Source organism: Temnothorax americanus, unplaced genomic scaffold, assembly GCF_048541705.1.
Source record: "Temnothorax americanus isolate GAGA-0224 unplaced genomic scaffold, ASM4854170v1 Scaffold5, whole genome shotgun sequence".
In the NCBI taxonomy this organism is placed as follows: domain Eukaryota; kingdom Metazoa; phylum Arthropoda; class Insecta; order Hymenoptera; family Formicidae; genus Temnothorax; species Temnothorax americanus.
In genome coordinates, this window is record NW_027509657.1 from 5,388,617 (window position 1) to 5,412,774 (window position 24,158).

The 24,158-nt window shown below is 40.7% G+C and overlaps 1 protein-coding gene and 1 long non-coding RNA gene across 4 annotated transcripts in view; one reads left to right on the top strand and one right to left on the bottom strand.

Moving 5' to 3' along the window:
- LOC143903870 (uncharacterized) overlaps positions 1-24,158 on the bottom strand; it is a 313,718-nt gene that overhangs the window by 157,416 nt on the left and 132,144 nt on the right. The window lies entirely within an intron of this gene.
- The window catches only part of Tmtc2 (Transmembrane O-mannosyltransferase targeting cadherins 2), a 201,413-nt gene that overhangs the window by 99,305 nt on the left and 77,950 nt on the right, over positions 1-24,158 (top strand). For both annotated transcript variants that reach the window (XR_013258810.1, XM_077417853.1), the window contains exons 2-4: positions 11,997-12,237; positions 16,067-16,363; positions 20,698-21,589. Coding sequence is in view for 1 of the 2 variants with exons in the window: in XM_077417853.1 (XP_077273979.1) it covers positions 11,997-12,237; positions 16,067-16,363; positions 20,698-21,589 (1,430 nt within the window). In the remaining variant the exon portion in view is untranslated. The remainder of the gene's footprint in view (positions 1-11,996; positions 12,238-16,066; positions 16,364-20,697; positions 21,590-24,158) is intronic.

Below are 24,158 nucleotides of genomic sequence, written 5' to 3' on the forward strand. Positions count from 1 at the left end.
CTGAAAATTACAGCATGACTCAGACGATTAGCTTTATCTCCACAGATGTTATTAAAATTATAAACGGTACTCTTTATATGTACATTTTTCATGGAATGATCTTCTTTAATATTTAATTTAATTTAATTTAAATATAAATAAATGACTTGAATAAAACTATTAGTGCCAATTAGTAGGGTTGTGTGGGGTGATGTGCAACATGGGGTGATGTGCAACGTTTTCGATTCCTGGTCCGCATATGTCAACATTTGACAGAACCGCATATACTGCCATCGATCTATTTGTGTCAATAGTACCTTGTTTTATATAAATAACTCGCGAGATGGCACGCACCCTGGTTTGCTATTGCTAAGGTTTTTGCTATTTGCTGGTTTGCTAAGGTCGCAACTATTTTACTTGTGACAACTGCGCACGATTCAGATGATAAAAAATAAAGTTTTTTGCATTTTTCCTTTCATTATTCGATTAATTTGTATTTAAGAAGCCCAAATTTAACATTTAAGTCGATTGATGTCGATATTCATGCATTTTTTACCTTAATTTTACCTGTGTTGCACATCACCCCAAGAAAATTTGAAAATGCTAAAACAGACGTTTTTTTGAAAACTCGAAAAATTTTTAGGAAAAATTTAAAATTTTGCAAATTTTAATCACGCAGAATTGTAGTATTTTTCTTCCTCTACATTATACAGCCATGATATATTCAAGAATTTAATTTTTGGATATGTTTTCCGAGCAACGAGTGAACGTGTTGCACATCACCCCACACAACCCTAAAATGTATTTTTATTGAGAAAGGATCTATGTGTATACGTGCGTACTTTAGAATTAACGAAACATAATTTGTAGAGATTGTAACCTGTATAATCTGCACAAAAGTTACTGTAAAAGTTTAACTGGTTTTACTTTTACTGAAATAAAAGATTTAAAAGTTTCACTTAAACTTCATTTAAGTAAAATACTACATAAAATTAAAAGATTGTAATCGTAATTCCGTTGTTAATTAATATTCGACCGCATTACAAAATCCATTAATAATTTATTTCTGCCATAAATTAATTCGAGATCATTTAACGTCTGATATTAACAAATAATCGGTCGGATTAAATTGCTGTTGCGAAATCCTCGAAGGTATACAAATCTGCTGCTTATATGTACTTACAGAATGCGCTCTGCGGATCGTACATCATGGGGCTCATCTAAACGAGAGCGCCGCCACGTCTTCCGATTTGGCTCGCGGCGTGCTCTAAACTGCCGGCGGACAAAATATTTATCGTCGCGTTCGATACGTCGCATTCCCCGATATACGACTACGATATATATTTCCCATGATCAATTCGAAAGAGCCGCTTCCGGGAGATTGGATAACTCGCGTTGTTCCGAGAGTACACGAAAGCTCGTGGATCTTATCGTGCCCGGCAATGCATAGCGAATAATAGCCGGCACGGGTTTCCCGCTCGATCGCATGAACTAGAGCACACACAAAAGAGAAAGAGAACGAGAGAAATGCAAGAGAGAGGGACGGAGAAACGAGTATTTAGAACGATTGCCGAATGATGATGTACCTTCACACACACACACGTTTTAATTTCAAACTGCATTGCGAATGTAATAATAGACCCCTCAAAAAGTTGTAATAAACAATACACAAGAAAAATATATCATTCATTAATTTATAAATGTGAAATTCATCTATATCTTATAACTTAGTCTTTTATTTTGTGCTTATAATTGATGTATAATATCGCGTATCGCGATATTAAATTTTCTTCTAGCTATTAATAGCACGTATTAAAATCTCATTATCGCGCTATGCATACATATAGAAAGCGCTGATAGATTATCGATGTATGCACACGCCGGGAAGGCCATGCACTTCTCACCGCCTCGTTATATCTGCGGCCGCCATCGGTGTGGTCCCGATAACTCTTTTACGTGACGAAACCCCGGACGAAAGTCACACCGAGGTAATTACCGGGGACGACTGGGGAGCAAAATATCGCGACGTAATCCAAAAGTAAAATGAGTTTTCAAGGCAATTTGATGAGATTAATCGATCCGGTTTGCTTAATAATTATTGCAGCCCCCTCCCCTCCCGACGTGCCATTTGCGGGTGCGACACTTTGTCGCATCTGTTTCGACGGCGCGACTTAACCCAAATTGCTTTCCTGAAATCGATTACAGCCGGTGTATAACAGAGCCGCGGCGCTGAATTTCTATTACCGGATACGATTCCGAATCGAGAGAAAGCGAGAGAGAGAGAGAGAGAGAGAGAGAGAGAGAGAGAGAGAGAGAGAGAGAGAGAGAGAGAGAAACTGCTATACTGCTGTATTATGTTGCTCGTGTCGAAAATCTACACGAATAATTTTGACGAACCCACGACCGTTTATCGTTAATAAATGTCCAACGAGATTGGGATCTTAATTAACACTATACTATTACGGTATTATTGTGGTTGTTAAATTCAATAACGTTACGCTATCGATTAGTTGTACTGAAATATGACAAACAAAAATTATCATTATCCTCGTGACACACACATATCTACTTCCCTTTTAGAGATACGAAACATTTTTTTACGTTTTGTATTTTAATTTACATAATGATTTTATTTGATCGTCGCTAATTGGGCTAATAACGCATTGTTGTCGATACAATGGGTCAGCTGACATTACATTACATTATGTATTACATTTTACTTCAGGCCAAAGCAAACAAAAAAACATTTTTCTTCTAAACAAGAGACATTTTCCCTTTAATAATATAGAAAAAGAATAATGGCTAAAAAAAATGTCAAATAATATTTTGACCAACTAAAAAGAAAACGTTCTTTTAAAGAAAAAACTATTTTTTCTTGACGCATGGAAAAAATTGTTAATCGTTAAAAATAAATTCCAGACGATCTTATGACGTCTGTCTTTGAATCTCCATTTAAGTAAGACGTAACGCATGCGACGTCGATTGAAATCCGGCAGGAAGCGTTAATGCTACGAGACGAACGGATGACACGAAGAGAATCCCGGGTTCCGATAACGTTCCAGTATTTTCAACGCTCGTCTCTCACAGTTTCTCGTCGGGGCGTGATTCCTCGCACCCTGCGCCGATCCGGTCGCATCAAAATCGCACGAGGAAAATCGCGGAATGGAACGGCACGGGCTCATTCGGGCGCGTCGTTCGCTCGTCGATGGCGCTGCGGCTGAAGGTATATACCCCGTAAGAGACGCCCGAGGGATGGAATGAGTTTTCCGGACGATTTAGTCAGGTATTTATTTGGCCACCTCCGCGCGTCTCTCCCGCGCGCTCTCACCCTCACCTCTTACCCGACATCTTCGCGGTTCTCGCTCCCGAGACTATCTTCCGGGAAATGCCTGACATAATGTAACGTCGTCGGAGCTATGCGCTCCTTCCCTTCTCTCATATCCTTCTTCTCTCCACACACTCATCCTTCTGCCGTTCTCCCGGTTCTCCCTCGTTTTCCACCTCTCTGTTTTTCTCTTCACCGTAACGTCAATACCTATTTTCTCCTCATCTCTTCCCTCCCATCGATCTCTATACAGATCTTTGAGACAGGGAGATGTACAGTTTATTTTTAAAGGAAATATTAGTTATTTCGCTGCCTCATTCTATTTCCGCGAATATATTCTTGTGAAAACGTAACACGAATCGCTAATGCCATTGTACTCGGAAGCAAGCAGGAAATGTGATACGTAGTGCAAATATAGGTATCGATCCATGTATTTTCAAGCTAGTGGAAAATATCGATTGTCCTTTCTAAGTTGTTAACATCTTTTTGTTTATTATTTCACTGTATCTTTATTTTTTGTAGAGAGCTACTTTATTCTAATTAATTTTATTAATTCTCGCTATTAATTATTCATATGTATTTTACAATCTTAGAATTTTCTTCCCAAAACTTAATAAATTTTTATTTATTATCTTTTTCGTAGTATCCATTATCTCTTTTCATTGTTCGCATTCCTATCTCTTTGCACGTTCCTCTATTATTTGCAGGATCTCTAATAGGAAATAGAAAAAGAACAAAAGCTCGATAGTTAGCGAGGGTTTACAGAACCTTAAATAAGGGATGGGAATAAGGGAGCGAGAGAGAGGGAGGGGAAGTAACCTGCAAATTGCCACGCGCCGCATCATCCCCTGGGATCGTGTAGCTCCCGCCGAAGAAGCGGCATCGTATCGCATCGCGTTCATCGGTGTGAATTTCTATCAGTCGCGATATAGTGGTACGAGACCATCTTATAGCGCAATAAGGAATCGCGCCACGAAACTTGATCACGGTCGATCGTATCGAAAATATCTCTGCGGCAAGACGCTAATGTCATAAGTTATTGCAACAACCAACTTTGGATATTCTCTCGATACGACTTTGACGTTCCTCTTTCGTCTTCTTCCTTTCAAGTTTATGTACAAAATTACATTTTATTATCAAATTGCTAAATTTTCTTGTAAAATAAAAAGTGAAACTTCTTGAGCTTTGTAGATTAAAATTAAATTTTTATATGTTATTAATATCGAATCAGGGAATGATTGCAAAAGTTATTTAATGCACATTTCGGCATGTGTCGATTACCGTTAATTTGCATTGTTCCACCATCTAACTTGATATGGACCCCAAGCAGGGGTTGAAACGTTGTTGATATCTAATAAAGTTTTGCCAGTCAGACCGATTAACAATTTCGATGTATTATTTCATCTCACTGGCGATTAATTACCTATTAAAGTTATTTAAAGTTAGCACGATCGATTCAACGATTCGTATAGCTTTTCCTACGTTCCGAGTAGAAGTCACCGCTGTTTTGCTGTGAAATCCGAAGCTTGGTCAAATATCGAGTCACAGGTCAGTGTACAGAAGCTGTAAAACGTTAACTGACGAATACTTACCTACTCCGGTGACGCGTTTCACCTGCGAAGAGTGGTTCCCGTAATATCGCGTGACAAAAAAAAATTACGGGTGCACTTTAGACGGCGATTATAAATTCGACACGAATGTGAGACACCGCGTCGACGAGGAAAAAATGAAGGCAAATACAAAGCGGAAAACGCATCGCAATTTTTTACGTTGTAAGAGAGAGAGACCAATATCTGCGATTTAAAACGCGAAAAAACTGCGAGAAAAACGGAAAACTATCTTTCGAATAAATACATTCTAAAAGAGAAGTAATTTCGTTCTTTAAATTAACACAGATTTATCTAACGAGTCCGACTGTTTAAAGCTTTTAACGAGCGAACGAGCGTCGTTTCACTTCTATCGCGGTCCGCTTAATCGATACGAATTTTTATTTATCGGGGGATTAACGGAGTCTCATTCGAGCTCGTGCGAATCGAAATGCGCGCCCTAGCCGGGAAATGGAAATGATCGCGGGTCAGAAGTTTATGAGATCACACGGCCCGGGAGAGGTTTTCACCACGTTGCAAAAAATTTCCATTTGTGATAATACCCCAGTTTCGCGCGATGGCGCATAACCGATTTTCTCACCGCTCGTCGTAATGTAAAGAGATAGGGACGTAAAATCTCATAATAACCGTTACACCGTCCGCGCGTTATGAAACAAGGATCGCTCTATCTCTCGCTTTTTCTGCCCTACTTCTGGTTCTTTCTTAATTTCCTGACTGACACATTTCCTTCGTTGTCATTAAATCGTGATATCTTAAACGCTAATTATGGCCAGCAGAAGTGAAGCAGGTCTTGCTTTCTTCTCTCAGGAATTTTCGTAGTAATGTCGCATTTTGCATCTTGCAGCTTTGCCGTGTAGGATAATACACCAGAAAATATCCCATCTTATATACGAGTACTTTTATCTTGGAAACGATGCGCCAACATGTTTTTTAATCCTGCGTGTTTGCGAAAACCAAAACAAATATGATACTTTTTTCGAATTTTTCCCTAGAGAAATTTTACGATAAGACTCGTTATTTGATAAAAGGAGATAAAAATAAAAATATGAATGGAGAAAAATCGATTTTAAAACAGATGTTCGGAATATTCTATATATTATGAACGACAATAGGGAAAGACAATAAGGAGAATACAGTATACGTAGGAGATACGTCGCGTAATGTCATCGTTAAATCTAATACAATAACCATATATTCGATCAACACCGCATTTTATTCTGCCATTCTCGTACTTCTACATCGACTTGCCATAGAAACTAGATGTAATCGATAGGACATCTTCCCTTCTCTCGTTCTCCTACTTCGTTTCTGCTGCAACACATCCTTACAACCGGTTCTTACTCTGTCGCATCCTCACCCTCTTCTATTGCACTTCCACTACCCTAAAGCTTCATAAAGCCGACACTATATGCGAACCAGACGACACCACGGACGGAGATTAATCATCGGTCGATTTTAATATCGTGCTCGCACAAGGTATCTATATTTACGGGGCACCGTGAAGAAAGAAAGAGAGAGAGAGAGAGAGAGAGAGAGAGAGAGAGAGAGAGAGAGAGAGAGAAAGAGAGAGAGAGAAGGGAGGAAAGGGAGATGAAACACCTGCCGCGTAATTTATTAATTCATTTCTGCGCGCTTGAGGGTGCCCAATAATTCTAATTTGACCGCGCGGTCGTTAAGCGCTTTCCGATTCGGCCCGCGCCCTCCACGAGAAGGAGGGCAGAAAATTGAATCGGCGTCGCCTTAGTAAGTCGATGAGGCTTAAAGGGGTCGGACGAGTATTAAGTGACTCGACCGTGAGAGGACGAAAGAGCCGAAAGAACGCATAAGCTATACCCATTCCGCTTCCGAATCCATTTACGTGACGTCGCGCCATTTCTTCGCGAGTCCCAGGACGAGCTTCATTAACGTCGCGCGCACGTTGTCATAAGTGCGCAGGTGTGTATATGCATGCTTAGGTGTATGCGTGCGTGGGTGTATGTGCGTCCGGATGAGTGTGTATACGTGCGTCAACAAGAATACACTCGCCTCCCTAATGGCTTCGTCGGCCCGCGAACGTTTACATTTGTCATACGCGACACGTGGAGAACATGCCACGACGCGTCGTTTTTTCGGAGATTATCAGGACGAGGCATTTCGGTGACGTTTTCTGCCTTTTAGAAAGAGGATCGTTTTCCTTTTTGCGTTTCTCTTTTTGCGTAAAGCGCAGCTATTCGCCCGGTGAAACTTGCTTGTGTAAGCATAATGTGTTTTGCTGGTTTTTGGGCGCCCCTCACATAAAAGCGAGCAAATGTCAGTGTCGGGTCTTATAATTACCCACCTCACTATTCTTGATGGGAATATAACAATAATTTGCGATTTAAACTCTGTCTGTGCTAAAAATGCACGGGCATTCATAAAAAAAAAATAATGTCTAAAGTGTACAGTGCAAGAGAACGGATACGCAAATCACGTGTTTCGCGCAAAAGTTAACTTCATGACAGGAAATGCTGTATTCTTTCGTGCGCCTGAAACAAGCTTCATTAGCATATCATGCTCATCAGTATAAATTGTTCTACGTAACTTTCTGCAAATATTCCGTTACGTTATATACATGTCCGCCACTCTGTTATACGACGCCTTTATTTCTCGCGGATTTCAAGGAAATAATTTTTGATATTTTGTACCACATGCGAATATATCCCCCGTCCATCGTTGAAATCGACTACGTGACAATAGAATGATCGATCTCTCAATCGCGGGGCGTTCATTATCGAGATTAAATTTTGATTTTCTTGTTTCACTGCGGCATGTAATGAATTAACTTTATTACAAGAGATTTTTGTTTCGCAAATTTTATAAAAAGAATGAAGAATCAAGGATTAAAGTCAGATAAAAAATAGTACGAGTTGATAAAGGTAGAAAGTAAATATAAATGGCATACGAAATTTTTGATTTTATAATAGAAAGATGTATTTAATACGTTTGCTACCACGTGTCATATATGTATCACTCACCGCATTGCAGTAACGAACATGTTAATATATATACTTTCTTTCGTAAATTCAAGAATTATATATATATTATATCAGACGTAATATATATATATATATATATATCCGCGTGAATTCAATTGCAGGAACATGTAAGCGTAGAAGAGCGACTTACTTGGGCGCCCCTTGATTCAGACGAGGCGGAAAATCGGGGAGTGTCGCGTCAGAAAAATAACTCCTAAACGAGGCGAATTCGACGAATACAGACGTGAATTTTCAGAATGCTGCAATCGGCGTGAATAGAGATTAATTGATGCCCTCCCCCTTGCTCTCGTCCCGGCCGTCGTTCGTGCCTTCCCGTCGAGAGATTTTACAAATTTTCATTACACACAAGCCAGCCCGTGCGGGCAGCGAACGAATAGAGGCCGAAAGCTCCGCGAGCGAAAAAGCATCGAGGACGCGCAATCTCGATTACTCGCGCCCGAGGACGGGCACCAGCTTTATACGGACAAACTCATTCCGGCATAACAAATTATTCGGGGAAATGGCGGGAATTGTGCAGAAGCGACTAACAAGAAAGTAATTTGGTGTCACTCGTTTTATGCGACGCGGCGACGTCGCGAATTCTGCGGAGATTTCCGCGCGAACGCAGCGCGAAATTTACTCGCGGATAACGCGAATTGATAAAGGAAATATGTGCTTTTAAATATACATATATCTGTATATGAGCTATAAACGCTTAAATATTTAAATTCAGGTAATTTACTTGCGATTATTGGAAACTCTATTTCGATAATTTGTATTCATTAAACTCTGTCACATCGCGTTTCGATAATTTGTCATAATTTTGTTGATTATACTGTCTCTGATTGCAAATATAAATATTATAGCAGACTTCAAGTAAATTCCTACGAGTTAAAATGGGAATGTATAATAGAATATAATACCTAAATATATAACGCATATTTTCGTGTGAATTTCTTTACTTATTACAAATTACTTTAGTATATTTAATATCATATTAAAACTAATTAAAAAATTACGGATTAAGAAATGCTTGCAGATTTTAAAAAACATTTTATAAATAATGAAAAGTTTTTGAAAAAAATTATTTAGTCTTGTCTGGGATAACAACGATATTAAATATTTTAAAGGAAGATGATGCCATATTTATAAGTGTCTATACAAAGTTTATAAAGTTGATAGCTGCCATCTTCCAGAGATGCCATTGCGAGCAACTTATTAAATCAAAACTGGCTCGTAATATAATTTAAAAGTATGACGTAAATATTATTTTAAGCGAAAAGAATATTATTTAACAACTCGCTGCTCGTTAAACGAGGGTGCTAAAAAAATTACGCGAAGCAAAATTAACGAAGCCAACTCGACGATGCAATCTAGAGAGTGTAGCCTTTGGTATCCGGGATCCGGAGACGAACCGAAACATCGAATTCATCGATACCCATGAATATTGATCATCGGTCGTCGATTAGAACGCCTTCTCGCCCGAGGCGAGGGATCGTCTATGCGGTCCAACGAAGAAAAAGTTCGACGAGGCGTAACGAGCGATATGGCGCGCTTCTTATAAATCTTTTTACAGCGCGTCCAGCAGGTTCGCGTTAATTGGAAGAAAGCGACGGCGAAAATAACGGATTATTGAGCGTGTCGCGTGCATAATTTCGCGAAATGCATCTAGAACGAAAGGACGCCAAGAGGCAATTGAAATATTATTCGAGATAAGCGGAAGCGTTTCCTCCGGCGCGTCTTTGAAGTATAAATAGACTTAGCCGCGTAAAACGTTATCGTTTAGCTTTATTCATCTCGAAAGCGACACTTGTACATCGTCGTTGTGGTAATCTCCTTCCTTTCTTTGCAGGAAGAAACGGGATTTAGTCGTGTAAGGGTTCAATTATGTCCTTTCACGAAGTCAAGAAAGAATTCTTTAATGTGTAAAAGCGCGATCGTAATTGCGGGCTTTCTTTGCGTATCGTCTTTCATATGATTTTAGCTTGAGTCCACAAATTATAATCTTGAAAAGATTGCATTTAAAAGATATTTTACTTCTGTTATATAAAATTATCACAACATTTGTACAAGACATTTTATTCCAGTATCGTCTCTCTATATTGCGTTATTTTTCACGTTGTTTATTTACAACGATAATTAAAAAGGTAATCAAGAAAAGACAACACAGTTCGCATCATGCGCCGCTTGCCTAATAAAACGCACTCAATAACTGCCATCGACCCGATATGTTTATCAGTCCGTAAAATTGTCTCATTGTAAAACACGTACATGTTACTGCGAAAAGTTGCAATCTCTTGAATAATTGCACCAATAAATAACTCCTACTTTTACACTATGTAAAGCACGATTTAAAATATTAGAATATGTACTAACAAATTACTTCTACGTGCGCACGTGTCGCGTTGAAATTTTTCCTCTATCTCTCTCCTTTTCACTTATAGATACCTATGCATTTTTTCTCGCTTATGCTGCTGTGCGCATTCCGTATGCCAAATCCATACTTATTCAACTCACGAGAACTGTTAATGAAAAATGAGCGTTTTAGAATTATTGAATAATCTCGAAGCGCTCCACCGATAACTTCTGCATTTAAGGCCATAATAAAAATACAAAAGTGCGCTAGGCAAATGGCGCCATTGCGATCCTCCGTGCGCGAATACGTCGTTGTCGTTCCACCACCTTCTCCGCGGGAACGACCAACGGCTCTTAGATTCATGAAGTGCTCGAAATACACTTTGCAGTTCTTACACGTGGAAATATATGTATACGTATGTACATATATGTGTACACGTGAGTGTGCGACCGACGATATAAGGCCGGGCGATAAGGCCGTTTCACTGCAGCATTATCGCCGCGGTCGTAACCATTTTCGTAGGCTAGCACACGACGACCTGTGTAAGTGATCTTCACGTACGATTGCTTCGCCGGCGAAGTAGGCGATAATAACGAGTACCCTATATAAACGGTAATTTTAACTAATTGCATTATCGCTGATCCACAAGTCCAAACTTTAAGAGAGATTTAACCAAATATATTCAAGAATTTATTTTTTGACTATATTATTTGATTTTTATTGGAAACAGTGATACAATAGAATGTATTAACGTATAATTAGAAAATCTTTATAATTTACAATCTCTGCACGTACTATTATTTCATATATTATTATTTCGGTATCATTTTTTCCACATCCGTCCCTTCGAAAGCAACAATTTATATTAAAATGTTATTTGACGTAATAGCTATTTCATTAAATATTCCATCAAACAAATAATACTCTTTATTAATTTTCAATTTTACCCCCGGAAAATAAAACCCTCAAACAAGGTCTGAACACGTCGATACATTGATATTTACACGCTGATAGGAAACAATCGATAACGAGCGCAAAAACTGTTTCTGCCAACTGATACATCCATATATGAGATGGTGTGTACGTGTACGCGCGGCTCAAGTAATTAATTCATGGACGTGAGATAAAAATGGTTTATTAAATGCCACCCCGAATGATTTGTCGTTGGCATTCGGCCCGAGGACTTCGGCGGTTGATGCGGTTAACGCGATGAACTGACCGAAATGTTGCAAATCCCGTATTAAATTGCACGGCATGGCAGGAAAATAGGCAAATTGAAAGAGAAACGGCTTATTTTATTTTAACCGCGGGTCGAATTGCGTTAGGTATAACAATACCTATCTCGCAGATTTTTTAACACGGCTTGCCCTGGTAATCTAATACGGATTGCATTCCTACAATACACTAATTAAGTTATACGGCGTACTAAAAAAAAACGATTTTACCAATTTTTGCTATTTCCATAACTGAATTATAATTCACACGAATTTAAACCGAGATCCTATTAAGTTTCGCGAATTTTCATAATTGCATTATCTAATATTTAATAATAAAGCACATTTAATTATCACGGTTTTACTATAGTTAAATAATAATACAATTTATAACCATAATTAAATAAACGCACGCACATATAAATGAAATTTTTACTATACATTATATATAATTTTCGCGTTCTGTTATACACTATTAGTATAAACTAGTATATAACCTCGACTATTATTTCTTTGCTGCAGAAGAGCAATCCTGACGAACCCTGACCTGCTGGCGAGCACACCATGGTACCGGTTATTCGAGAATGACTTCTGGGGAACACCGCTGACGGAACGTGGCTCGCACGGAAGCTATCGACCGCTCTGTGTGGCCACCTTTCGTCTGAATCATTTTCTGGGTGGCCTCGAACCCTGGGGCTACCATCTGGTGAACGTAGCATTACACGCCGCCTGCACCGTTCTCGTGGTCAAGGTCGCCAGAAAGGTGAGTAATCGCTTCCGCTCTAAGTCCGAGTACTCACTAGGACTATGCAACGTGCAACGCAACGGTTACAATTTTTTCACAATTAGGTTTGTTCCAAAATAAGACGTACTCACTAGTTGCAGCAACCGTTACATTACACGTTGCACGGTCCTAGTGAGTACCCGGCATAAGATATCGTCTTGCGAAGCAAAATATATGATTTACGCGATAATAAGTTGCGACAAAATTAAAAAATGTTGACCGCATTAAAATAAGAAAATGATTGTGTCGTGACAAATAGCATACGGATTTTATGCCAAGGCGACAGAAAGGAGCTAACGGTGACACCTGTAGAGCGCATATCACACGGGAGTTTTGATAATATCTTACAATATAGTGGCTGTCAAAAATAAAATCTTAAAATCCGAAATATTATCGTTAACGCCCGTGCTGTGTATTCCTCTTTCGGTATAAAAATCAGCGTATCATGAAGGAGATTAATGTAAAGTTTGGAATCTATATATTTGGAATTCATCAATATCCAATGAAAAAAGCTAATTATTAACAAATTTTATCTCCTGCTGCTTGTGTTTGTATTTCGTGTAAATTGTTTACCATCAAAATAAGCGATACCGACAATTAATCAAGATTTAGGCATCTGCTAGGTGTTGGTAGACTTAAATCTCTCCTTCCATCAATTACACCACCAGTCTCTCTACTACGCGACGTTAATTTTCATGGTTTTGTTGGGAGAAAATTACAAGCTCAATTCGCTTCGCAGTAAAAGTCACGTTATGAATACATCTAATTATTAAGTAATCCTAGATTCGTTTTATATCCGAAATAAAGCCACGGAAGATCCTTCTTATTTGATTTATGCCGGAGCACATCTCTCCAGAGAATTGTCGGCAGGAGGATTCAAATAACGAGGAAGAGCCCGTTTAACTTTGCCATAAGCCTGCTGCGCAGTTTTAATTTTACGACGTCACTTCGTTTTAGTTAGCTTTGGATTCCTCTTATTCCGGAAGGGACGATGGGGCCGGTCGTGAAAGGGAATTGTAATGGCGATTCGGCGTAACACGCGAACATCTCAAATAGGACTTCCGGATACGTCGGAGGATCAAAAGAGCCGCGACGAGGTCCTATCATCCTAATGAGACTTTAATTTTACATCACCTTTTTCGGTCACTGTGTTTAACTTTGCTAGCGGCATGTTTTAATGACGCTTTGAAGAGCCACGTAAAGTACAATTTAATTATACGTGCAATAAATTATAACAGTTACACTAATTTCAATCAAAGTTAATTATATATGTATGCAAATTCAAATAAGACTTAGCTGTACATGCGCTCTCTAAAGTACATTACAAACTTAATCATACTTTGATTGAATTATATAAAAAATATGTTGGTCAACTTGGTATGTACATACGTAACTCCGATAAAGTTTCGAACGAATTAGGAAATGTACCAAAAGTTTCAGTAAACAGTCTTCGAATAAGTTTGAAAAAGAATTAAACGAATAGAGCAAAATCATTGGCGCCAGAGAAACGTAATGCGGAGAATGAACAGATTCTACCAATATTCTTCAATATTCGTAGCACTTTGTGTGTACACGCGGTCGCTTTTCCGCGAGCTGCTGTTTCCGAGAATAATCCGTTTATGGAGATATATTCGCTTGAACTGTGTTATGTGTGATATTAAACTGATATTGCGTGGACTAATTTTCTGCGTAACTGAAATATTCGGTAATAACATGTGCTACAATACTTAAGGATACTCAAATTGACAATTTTCACGTGATCCGCGTATAGATGTGAAACAACAGAGAAACATGATGCAGGAAATGAGCAGATTCCACCGGAATTAGGCTTATTCTCCGACATTCGTAACTTATGAACGACATGGTTGGTTTTCCGCGAGTTGCCGTTCACGAAATAACTTATTAATGCAAATGTATTTTTAATGTTCGTATACTGTTTACTCGCTCGAACTGCATTGCACGTGACACTCAACTGAACTGCATTGCGTGGTCTAATTTTCCGCGTAGCCAAAATATTTGGTAGTATATTTGCCGCAATATATTTAGAAATTTTCACATCGACAGACAATTTTTATGTCAATAGTTCGCATGTACCTAGATACGAAGCAGCAGCAAAGCGTAACGCAGAGATTTGGCAGATTCGATCAAGATTAAGCTTATTTTTCGACATTTGTAAACGATGCGGTTTATTTCTTGTGAACTGCGCTGTTCGTAAAAATAACGTGTTTATTGAGTCGTATCGTACTGTTTATTTGTTCGAACTGTGCCACGTATATATAGTACTAGCAAGCTGATATCGCGTGGTTTAATTTTCTGCGTAGCCGAGACGTTTAATATGATAATATTTATCCCATCAAAACTTAAGAATACTCACATTGGTAGGCAATATTGTAGGTAGTATTTTCACGTGCAACGATCTGTTGGTGAATAATGCGTGTAAAAAATTCATGAATTCTCTCACTTGCAAAAATTGAACATGATGTCTATGCTATAGTGTTGACTTTGGCTTTCCTTTTGATCTTGCCGCTCTTAGAGCGAACTTGTAACAAACTGCTCGCAAACAGCAACCGAACAAATGAAAAATAACAACCGATTGTGAAGTACTTATTAACATTTGCAAATTGTTAATAAACAATTCGCGATCGGTTGTTATTTTTCATTTGTTCGGTTGCTGTTTGCGAGTAGTTTGTTATAAGTTTGCTGTAGGAACAATAAGATCACAAAAGGAAAACAGTAAACCTAAAGTGCGGAGAGTGATCGTGGTGTGAGGGTACTTACAATTAGCACATTTCTTAGAATCGTGAAAATAAGCAGTAATATCCAAGTTGCATACCGTTTTATAAGTTCATTAGCAACTCAAATCGTTTTAACGCGTTATTATGAGCGTGAGAAAGTGGCAAGTACGAGGAGCCGCTTTAATTTAATACACACAAGCACTTTCTCGTATAATGAAACTGTCGCGCTAATTAACTGCGTCTAAGTGTATTAATGAAAGTACTTCTCGTACTTCGAGAGCAGCGTTTTGAGTGATGCATGCTGTTAATATTTCCAGCAAGGCGTCTCGCCGCGCCGCGGTGTGTTTCCACGTTCTCGATTCCGATCGATTTTCCTTTCGTACCATTTCGTCGCCACCTTCGATTTTCTGCTGGCGCGTTGAAAAAATACGACATTTATACAATTTCCCTGCTCGGAATTCCGTCCGTCTCGCCGTTACCCTTTATCCCCTTATTGCAAATGTGCATCGGATCGTATAATTTTCGAATAACCCTCGTCAATGACTGCTGCCGACGATTACCAAGCGTCGTGCATAAAACTCCAAATTGTGTATTCCTCTGCATCTTTACATATATGATATTCCTTTTCATATTTTGACCAAAATATTTCTCCATGTGTTTCAATTATTTTGTTGTTATTGTGAATAAACATGATTGTCTTTAATCGTTTTACTTTCTCGTTAATGTCGCATTGTCAGTATTAATTCGACGTCTCTCAATACATATTAAATTATTATAACAAAATAAATTGTAGCTAATTAGAATGTTCTTCATTAAAATCTTGACCATAAAATAAATCCGCGTGTCATAAAATTATAAATTCCAATTTCTAATATCTCGGACAAATTGCTATTATTATTGTTCACCATTTGCCTGATAGATAATTAAATCGATCTGATCAAGCACAATTCCCGCGACGGAGTGGAGTCAATTAACGTTGGAGCTAATCTGCCCCACTCCCGTCAGTCGAAGGGATCACCTCGCAAGACATTTACATGGGTACCTTACGAGATATCCGCAATTACACTCCGCAGGTTCTACCAGGAAGGAGCAATCTCGCGCACGCGATCACGGGTTTCCTGTTTGCGGTCCATCCCATTCACAGTGAAGCTGTGGCCGGTATAGTCGGACGTGCCGACCTTCTTGCCTGTTTCCTGACCTTGACATCTTTCCTGACGTACTCAGCCCATTGTAATCGCACGAGATCGCCGTTTCCTCTGCTGCTGGCCCTAGTGTCGTCAACGTTGGCCACCCTCGCCAAGGAAACGGGCATATCGTCCCTGGCTCTCTGCCTTCTGTGGGAACTCTGTCGAGGCGAGCCAAGTCGAAAGGTAAGTGGCACGATATTATCTAGTTCAGCAGTATCGAGTATTTCCATTGTGAAGAGCTCGGTTTGCGACAGCTGAATCAGACATTCAGAGCGAGAGATGAAGTAATTTAAGATTTCACATTATAAATGTGAAATTGTCGTTATAAAAAATTTATCTTGCTCACTCTTGCTCTGAATTCTTTCAATAATGTTTAATGGATTCGCTCTGACAATGAGTTACGTACAACCGCAGATTATCGTGCTAATTGTATAAGAATGGCAGATTAAAACAAATACCAGGAAAGTTTTGTACACCATTACTTTGCTCGTCACAATGCTAATCATACAATATGAACACTTGGTATCATGATATATACAAGATATTAAATTTAACTAAGCGCATTTAAAAGTGCCAGCAAAGTACAGATAAAGGTATCTCAAACTATACAAGACTGTTTTTGGAGAACTTGATAGTTTTTTCGATAAAACTACCATCAGGATAGAACGGTATTTCGCGAATCGATATCAGTTTGCGGACGCGCCGCACGATTTCCGCGCGAGAACGCCGCCGCGTCGTCGTTTATTCGCGCGTCTCATTTCGTGGAACGTGAAAGTTTCGACAGGGAAACAAGGCGGAAGACAGGCATACCGCGTGCGCACATACGGGCTCGGGGAAGCGTGTAACTGATAACGCAGTGCCGTTGCAATGCGCTGCATCTTGCCTGCATTCTGGCAAAGACAGCGAACTGATGCGCACACACACACACACACACACGGTATAAGCCGCCCATCTCCAGCCTCCGCGTTTAGGTGCCATGCCTACTGTCGTCACCCATACTCTAACCCTCTTCCCTCCTCGCTATCTCCAAAACCCCCATTCGCCGCCATCTCCTTTCGCGCACGGTGCATCCGGATGCGCTGGATGTACCGGACGCCTCGCGTGATGCATGACGTGCGCCCGTTTCTCTCCCCCTATCTACGCCGCGGTTGGAGGGGTGCCAAGAGGATCGTTCGCATTTTCCGACATCCCTCCACATGCCTCTGAGGCCTCTACACGTCTTTTTCGTTCTTTTCGTTTGCCCTCCCCTTCCCCCCTTTTCGCCATTTATATTTCTCTTCTTATTATATTTCCTCTCGTTTTCGCGCTCGCGCCGCGTCGGCTGCATCCCTCTGCGGCTTCCTCCCTCTTTTCGCCCAGCTCAGGGTATCGAGCGTAAATCGTTCGCACCGTTTTCCATGAAAATTTATAGTCGAGTGCAATATGCTTCAATGGCGGAATAAAGTGCTAGCAGAAAATTTTTTTGTCAGAAATTTTAAATCGTACATTTTTTGTGTCAAATAATTTTAATTCTTTATAATTTTTAAAATTATTATCTTTTATAGTACAAAACCCAACGTAACGCGACACGTAATTGTTAAAAAAAGATTGCAGCTTTTTCGTGCGAAATCCAAAACGGAAATGCCTCGCTATATTCGACAGCGGAAACATCACCGGCGTTAGCAATGGTACTTACTCTTTCTCGTTTTCTGCTCGCTTTGTCGCCATTCCGCCCGCGCGGAAATATGCGTGGAACGGCGGAAGCTGCAACGAGATCCGGGGAGACAAACGAGACGTGACGTTCGGCAGATGAGAACTAGAACCGAGAGGATGGACGCGGAAAGCGCGCGAAGGGCGGAGAGCGGAAATTTATTAAGTTACGATCGAACTGTCCGGAACGATCGCGAAGTAATTGGAAAAATCTGGTTTTTAGATTATCGATTCAGCGAGAGAGTATCGAACGGCCCGGCCGGCTGAATATCTCCTCGTGAAATATCGGCGCGACGTTAAATCCGGCTCTGTGACGTTTGTTTCCTTTTGGATGCTTCGCGTTGGCCGTTTTATCGGAAATAAAACAATATCGTCGCGAAACAGAAAATCCGCGATAAGTGATGGAATTACGGCAATTATGGCGCAACCTCGATAATCTAAACTAATTCCAGTTTATCCGGATGCAAGAACGTATTCAGATTATCGAAACATTTGGAATTTAAATGCGCGATCACAGTTTTTTTTTTTTTTATAAAAGCAGCATTTAAATTTAACATAAGTCAATAGCGAGTTTACCGCGCGTTTGATAACATTTCATTGTTGATAACATTGTCGAATGTCTTTTATCGTTTATTAAATCATAGAACGATTAATGTCAATTCTCTCGGAATAGATAACACGATTGATTAAGCAGAATAAAAGAAGATTCGTCACCGGAAACTTTCCAGACGTTTAACGATCGATTTCTCAGGACGGCCGTCCCCGAATAAATTAACATTTAACTACGTAATGTTACACTGTCTTTGCGAAACATGCAGAGCGCCTTATTATACGTAATACGGATAATTGTCGCTGTCACAGAAAGTCTTTATAGCAAAAGTTTCGGTCCGGAATTAGCGGTTACGGAGCCACTAACGCCGCGCGGATGCAGCCTCGCCGTAAGTCGTAACCCGCTCGCATCGTCCGGAAAATTACATCTTACGGCTGTAACGAACTTGCCGGAAGTTTACACGAAGCGCGACGTATCGTTCGTTTATTAAGGCAAGCTTTAAACTATTCACGGCCTCGACAAATCTTCCCGTGTATAGTGTCTCTTCTCTTTTGCGAACTCGCGGCGCGCAAGAAACTTCGGAATAATACAAAATTGGAATAGAGAAAGGGAGGAGTGGAGTCGAACAGAGAAAGGGTAATGCGAAGTAATAAGGCGTACCGGAAGCAATGTGCAGTAAAACGCGCGCCCGCGCGCCCGCGCGACACCGTCCTTAAACACGACGATGTGGCATTCAATTTCGCGTCAGCTAACTTTTTTAACGAACTTTGTGGCACACTTTGCGCCAGTTCCCATTTCAGTCTGAGATACGAGACGAGTGTCTCTGCGCATGGCGAAGAGCGTAATCGTGCTTAACGTGAATTATAAATTCACCGCAAACTATTATTTCAACCTGATCCGACTGTCTGTGTAACTTTCGAATCGCGTTTCCAGCCGCGGTTACTGCGGACGGAAATTTCATTAAGACTCTTCGCACGAATTTCGTATAGTTCAATATAATCTAATAATATAATCTAGAGAACGTGTTCCTGTATTCCTATATTTTCCATCTTGTGAGAGTTTATAATGATAAATCTCGGTTATCTGATAAAATATCTCTCTCTCTCTCTCTCTCTCTCTCTCTCTCTCTCTCTCTCTCTCTCTCTCTCTCTCTCTCTCTCTCTCTCTCTCTCTCTCTCTCTCTCTCAGGTTGCAAAAATATCGAATAAATATATCGGTTATTCAATGACTATTCAATGATTTTAATTGCTATAATTTTCCAATTAAATTTTTAAAACTTATCTTTATTTTTTGTCGTATTATTGTGTTATTACTCAATGACATAATTAGGCAATTAAATTAAAATTACTTTTGCTTTATAATTCCGCTAAAAACGGATTTTTCGTAACATAAGAACCCGTTCTGCCATTCTTAACTAACATTTTGTTTGTTCATCGCGAACGATGAAGGTAGAGCGTCTGTTATCATTTCGCGTTTCGTCAACACGAGCATTGTATAGCGAGACCAGTCTTGTTCACCGATTCGTCGGACATGCACAAACGATTTTCTCCTTTCCATCGAACCGAAACTATCTTCCGGTCGGATGCAATGCCGCGTTCACCGAGGTAAACATCGCATCGGCGACTGTGTGAAGATTTTCATATTTCCAATTCGCCCCTTTTCCCTTTTCTGCTTATCCATGAGAAAAAAAAGAGCACGAACGCAGCATACAATACGGAAACAACGTATAACCGATGAACTGACAACAGGAATACCGTCGCGCCGCGTTATTATACATAGTACCATATTTCCCGAGATACCTCGTAATACATGTCCACGGTACTTTTATTATTTTTGTATATGTACACTCGCGCGACCAATGCATGTATCACGCTCGCGCACATGTGTCGCGACACAGAGTACGCGCTTGCATGCTATCTCGTAGTTACGCGTTTTCAATCTATGACACCTATTCTCTTTATTACGGCGAAAAAAAGTGTGTTGAGCCGAGTCGAGCATCTACAAACATCCATCTAAAAAACTACTCATATTTTATATACACATATATAGAGTAATTTAGTTGAAATCTGTGATGTAATAACTATCAAGATGATAGAATTTAAAAGTTTGATTTTAGCGGTTGCGAGTTCCAACAGATTAAATATAGTTTCTTATAGCGCACACCGACACGATGTCTGTTGCGTGCGCAACGTTTGACCTAATAGTTTAATCGAAACTCCAAACACGACGCGACACAATGACACTATTAATGCCATACCCGTCATCCGTTGAATTTCAGGGTAACTGCGGATTCACTCGGGGTCGCAGCGTCGGCATTCTGTCAGGCGGTCTCGCGCTGCTCGCCCTGGGCCGGCTCAGGCTCGCGGGGAGCAGGCCGGAGTTCGCGAGCGCGGACAATCCGACGGCGCGGCATCCGTCGCGGCTGACGCGCGGCCTGACGTTCCTGTATCTGCCGGCGGCCAGCGCGAGAATGCTGCTCTGCCCGAGCACGCTGAGCTTCGACTGGTCGATGGACGCCGTGCCGCGCATAACGAGCCCGTGGGACCCGCGGAATCTCGAGTCCGTGTGCCTGTACGCCGTCCTGATCGGCGCGGCGTTCTGGGCCGTCAGGGGTCTGCGACGACCACGTCGAGACTCGACGACGGGTCTGCTCCAGCAAGCGTATCCACGATCGGCGTCGTCCAGGTGTCCGGTGTGCGCCGGTAGGCGCACCGGCGGCTGCCACACGGACGGCTGTCGCGCGGCCAACAACAATAATAACAGTCCGCTCGGCGATTGTCACTGTGCCAAGAGGCCGAACAGCAACGGCGGCGTGAACGGCGTTAACGTCGGCGGCCGACAAACCGCGGCCACCGCCCTCGCCGTCTCCCTGGGCTTCCTTGTGCTCCCGTTCCTGCCGGCGAGCAATCTATTCTTCTATGTGGGCTTCGTTATAGCCGAGAGGATACTGTACCTGCCCAGCGTGGGCGCATGTTTGGTGGTCGGCGCCGCGGTGTCGGGATGCTACCGAATAGCGAGGAGAAACGGGTCCAGGACGCGCGGCAGAGCGGTGCTGCTGGTAACGGCGATTCTCATCGGCGTGATGTCGGCGAAAACGCTCGTGAGGAATGCCGATTGGAGGGACGAGGAGAGTTTGTACAGATCCGCGCTGCACGTCAATCCTCCGAAAGGTAAGCGATTAATTGAAGTTTAAGGACAAATATGTGTGGAAGGAGAATAATTGAATTTATACATACGTATATACATATATATTGTAGAATAATAAATAATAAGGAAAAGATGACGAGTAAAGAAGAACTGATATCAAAGTGTATCTGACAGTGTTCTCATCAAGTAGAGTAACCACTTGAAAACTCCCATCTTTTGCTGAATAATGTATTTTTTTAACGACCGCGCGATCATATACCGCAGGGCCCAACGTCGTCTCGATATATCTCGTGAGATATCGTCAACATCGGTGACATTTTTATCAGCTGTGACCATTCCGTCGTTGACTGCGAGCCGTTAAATGCATACAATATCTATGAGAGTGTCACACACTCTTTATACACGAAGTGTCATAAAAAAAATGGAGGAGAACAACCGGTGTTCCGTGCGTTACCGCCTCGCCGGACGGATTAAAGACATAAAGATAGTAAAACGTGCCGCGCGCGTTAATAATAAAAAGCCATTGCGCGTTGATCGAAGCCCGATAGGCGCGTCACCGCGGCGAAATATACGACCGAAGTAAAAGTGAAATTCCCTGCCAGCCGGACGGTGCCGACGGATATCGCGCGCCGCCTGTTTTCTCGTTGTAACGCCAGGAGCCATTGTGGCCCGACGCACGGGCATGTGTTATCCCGTCTGTTCATCTTACACCTCGACGCGAGCAACTATGCGCCTACCATGTCCATAAAATCATCGGAAAGATGTATACGCGGCATGCGATGAGAAAAAAGTCTGACCCTTCTTTTTCCGTTTCCACTGCGCTTTGTCTCCCTCTTTTTCTCTTTTCCACGATTTCACGGATCTTATACTGACTCGCAGATACGTACTTGCGTGCGGCATGCAAAAAATGCTGATTTACAGAAGTAGAATTAAAAAGAGTTTTGTGTGTGTTCTAAAAAAAACTTTTATTTTAAAATAATTTTAACGTGATTTTTAACAAAGTTATTATAAAGTAATTTTGTCCGAAATAATTATGAATAAATATATTGGAATCTTTACATATTTTTACTTAAACAAGTTTATCTTTAAATAAAAGTATATTAATTCTCATAATTCCAATAAATTCTATCTAATAATTCCAATAAATGCAGGAGGACAGTTATATTCTCTTACAATTAGATTATTCTCTGTGCGCGATTGCTTAATGCAGTGAAAGATTAACTATCTCTCTCTCTCCCGCGCTTCTTCTAGCTCTGCATATATCTCATATTTTTAATCTATCTGACGGAAACGTCTTATGCGTGCCAACATATACGCGCGTTAAGAGCATACGTGAGTTTCTCGTTTCTTCTCATCCGTCGAGCTCTCCCTTTAATGCATCCTTCTAATCCGTCCCGACCTTTTTTCACCTTTTATCCACTTTCATACGGCGCTTATCCTCCACGGTGTACTTTTTCGTAATTATTTTAACTTACAGTCCCGCGAACGTAACTGCTACGGCCGGCTTCTCTCTCGCTGCTGGCGAGAATTTTTGCTTCGTTTCTGTAACGCGTTTCATCCGCGCGATACAACGCGAGTATATTGCCAGAGAGAGAGAGAGAGAGAGAGAGAGAGAGAGAGAGAGAGAGAGAGAGAGAGAGAAAGAGAGAGAGAGAGAGAGAGAGAGAGAGAGAGAGAGAGAGAGAGAGAGACGCAACGAGTTCCTGCCGTATTAATTTGACCTCTTCCACAACTGTTGCCGCCTATATTCTCGCTGTTATATATATATCCAGTATATTAAAAGCAATTTCGCAACGTTTTCCTATTTCGTATATTAAAAAGTGCCTTGAAAGTACAAACAGTACGATCTTTTTGCGAATAAATTTACAAGGGAAAAACAGATGGATATTTGGTTTTTAAACTCGATACTAGAGCATCGGCCATATAAGTTACCCCGATTCTTCCTTCACATGCGTACTCTAGGGCGCCATCCGTCTTTGCCACTTTTTACACTCTATTCGCTCCATTTACTTTCGTGATAATCCAACGATTGATTGCGCGATTTAATCTACCGGACAGTAGTTCGTATTAATTGTGCCGCACATCAGCGCTGCGGCGCATCTGTTCCATATCATCGGTCGCATTACGGTATTTTTAAGATTATCTCAACATTTTTATTATTTATGCATTCTCGCTCGCTTTAATCCCGAACATTTTAAAATCACACTTCGTCAAACTTTTATCATTTTAATATATCAAAATGAAATCGGTTTTATAACGAAACTAATGTAGAAATCACTAATAATCATTAATAATTCATATTAATATATATAAATATGGAGAAGTTAGATTCTCGTTACAAACTTTCCTCATTACAAAATTCCCGTTACAATTTCTCGTTCAAGAAGCGCGTCTCAATTCGACTTGATAAATGAAAGATAACTGTACACGCTTATTAAATTTTGACCAAGAAACCTCGCTTCTGTGTATTCCCACATTTTTTTAAATTAACAATCCCGCAGAACTGCTCATCTTAATTTCGCGACCCGGCATTTGCCCGTCGTCGGTCTCACGAGACAATCTCGTCTCTTCTCTCGGGATGCTACCCATTCC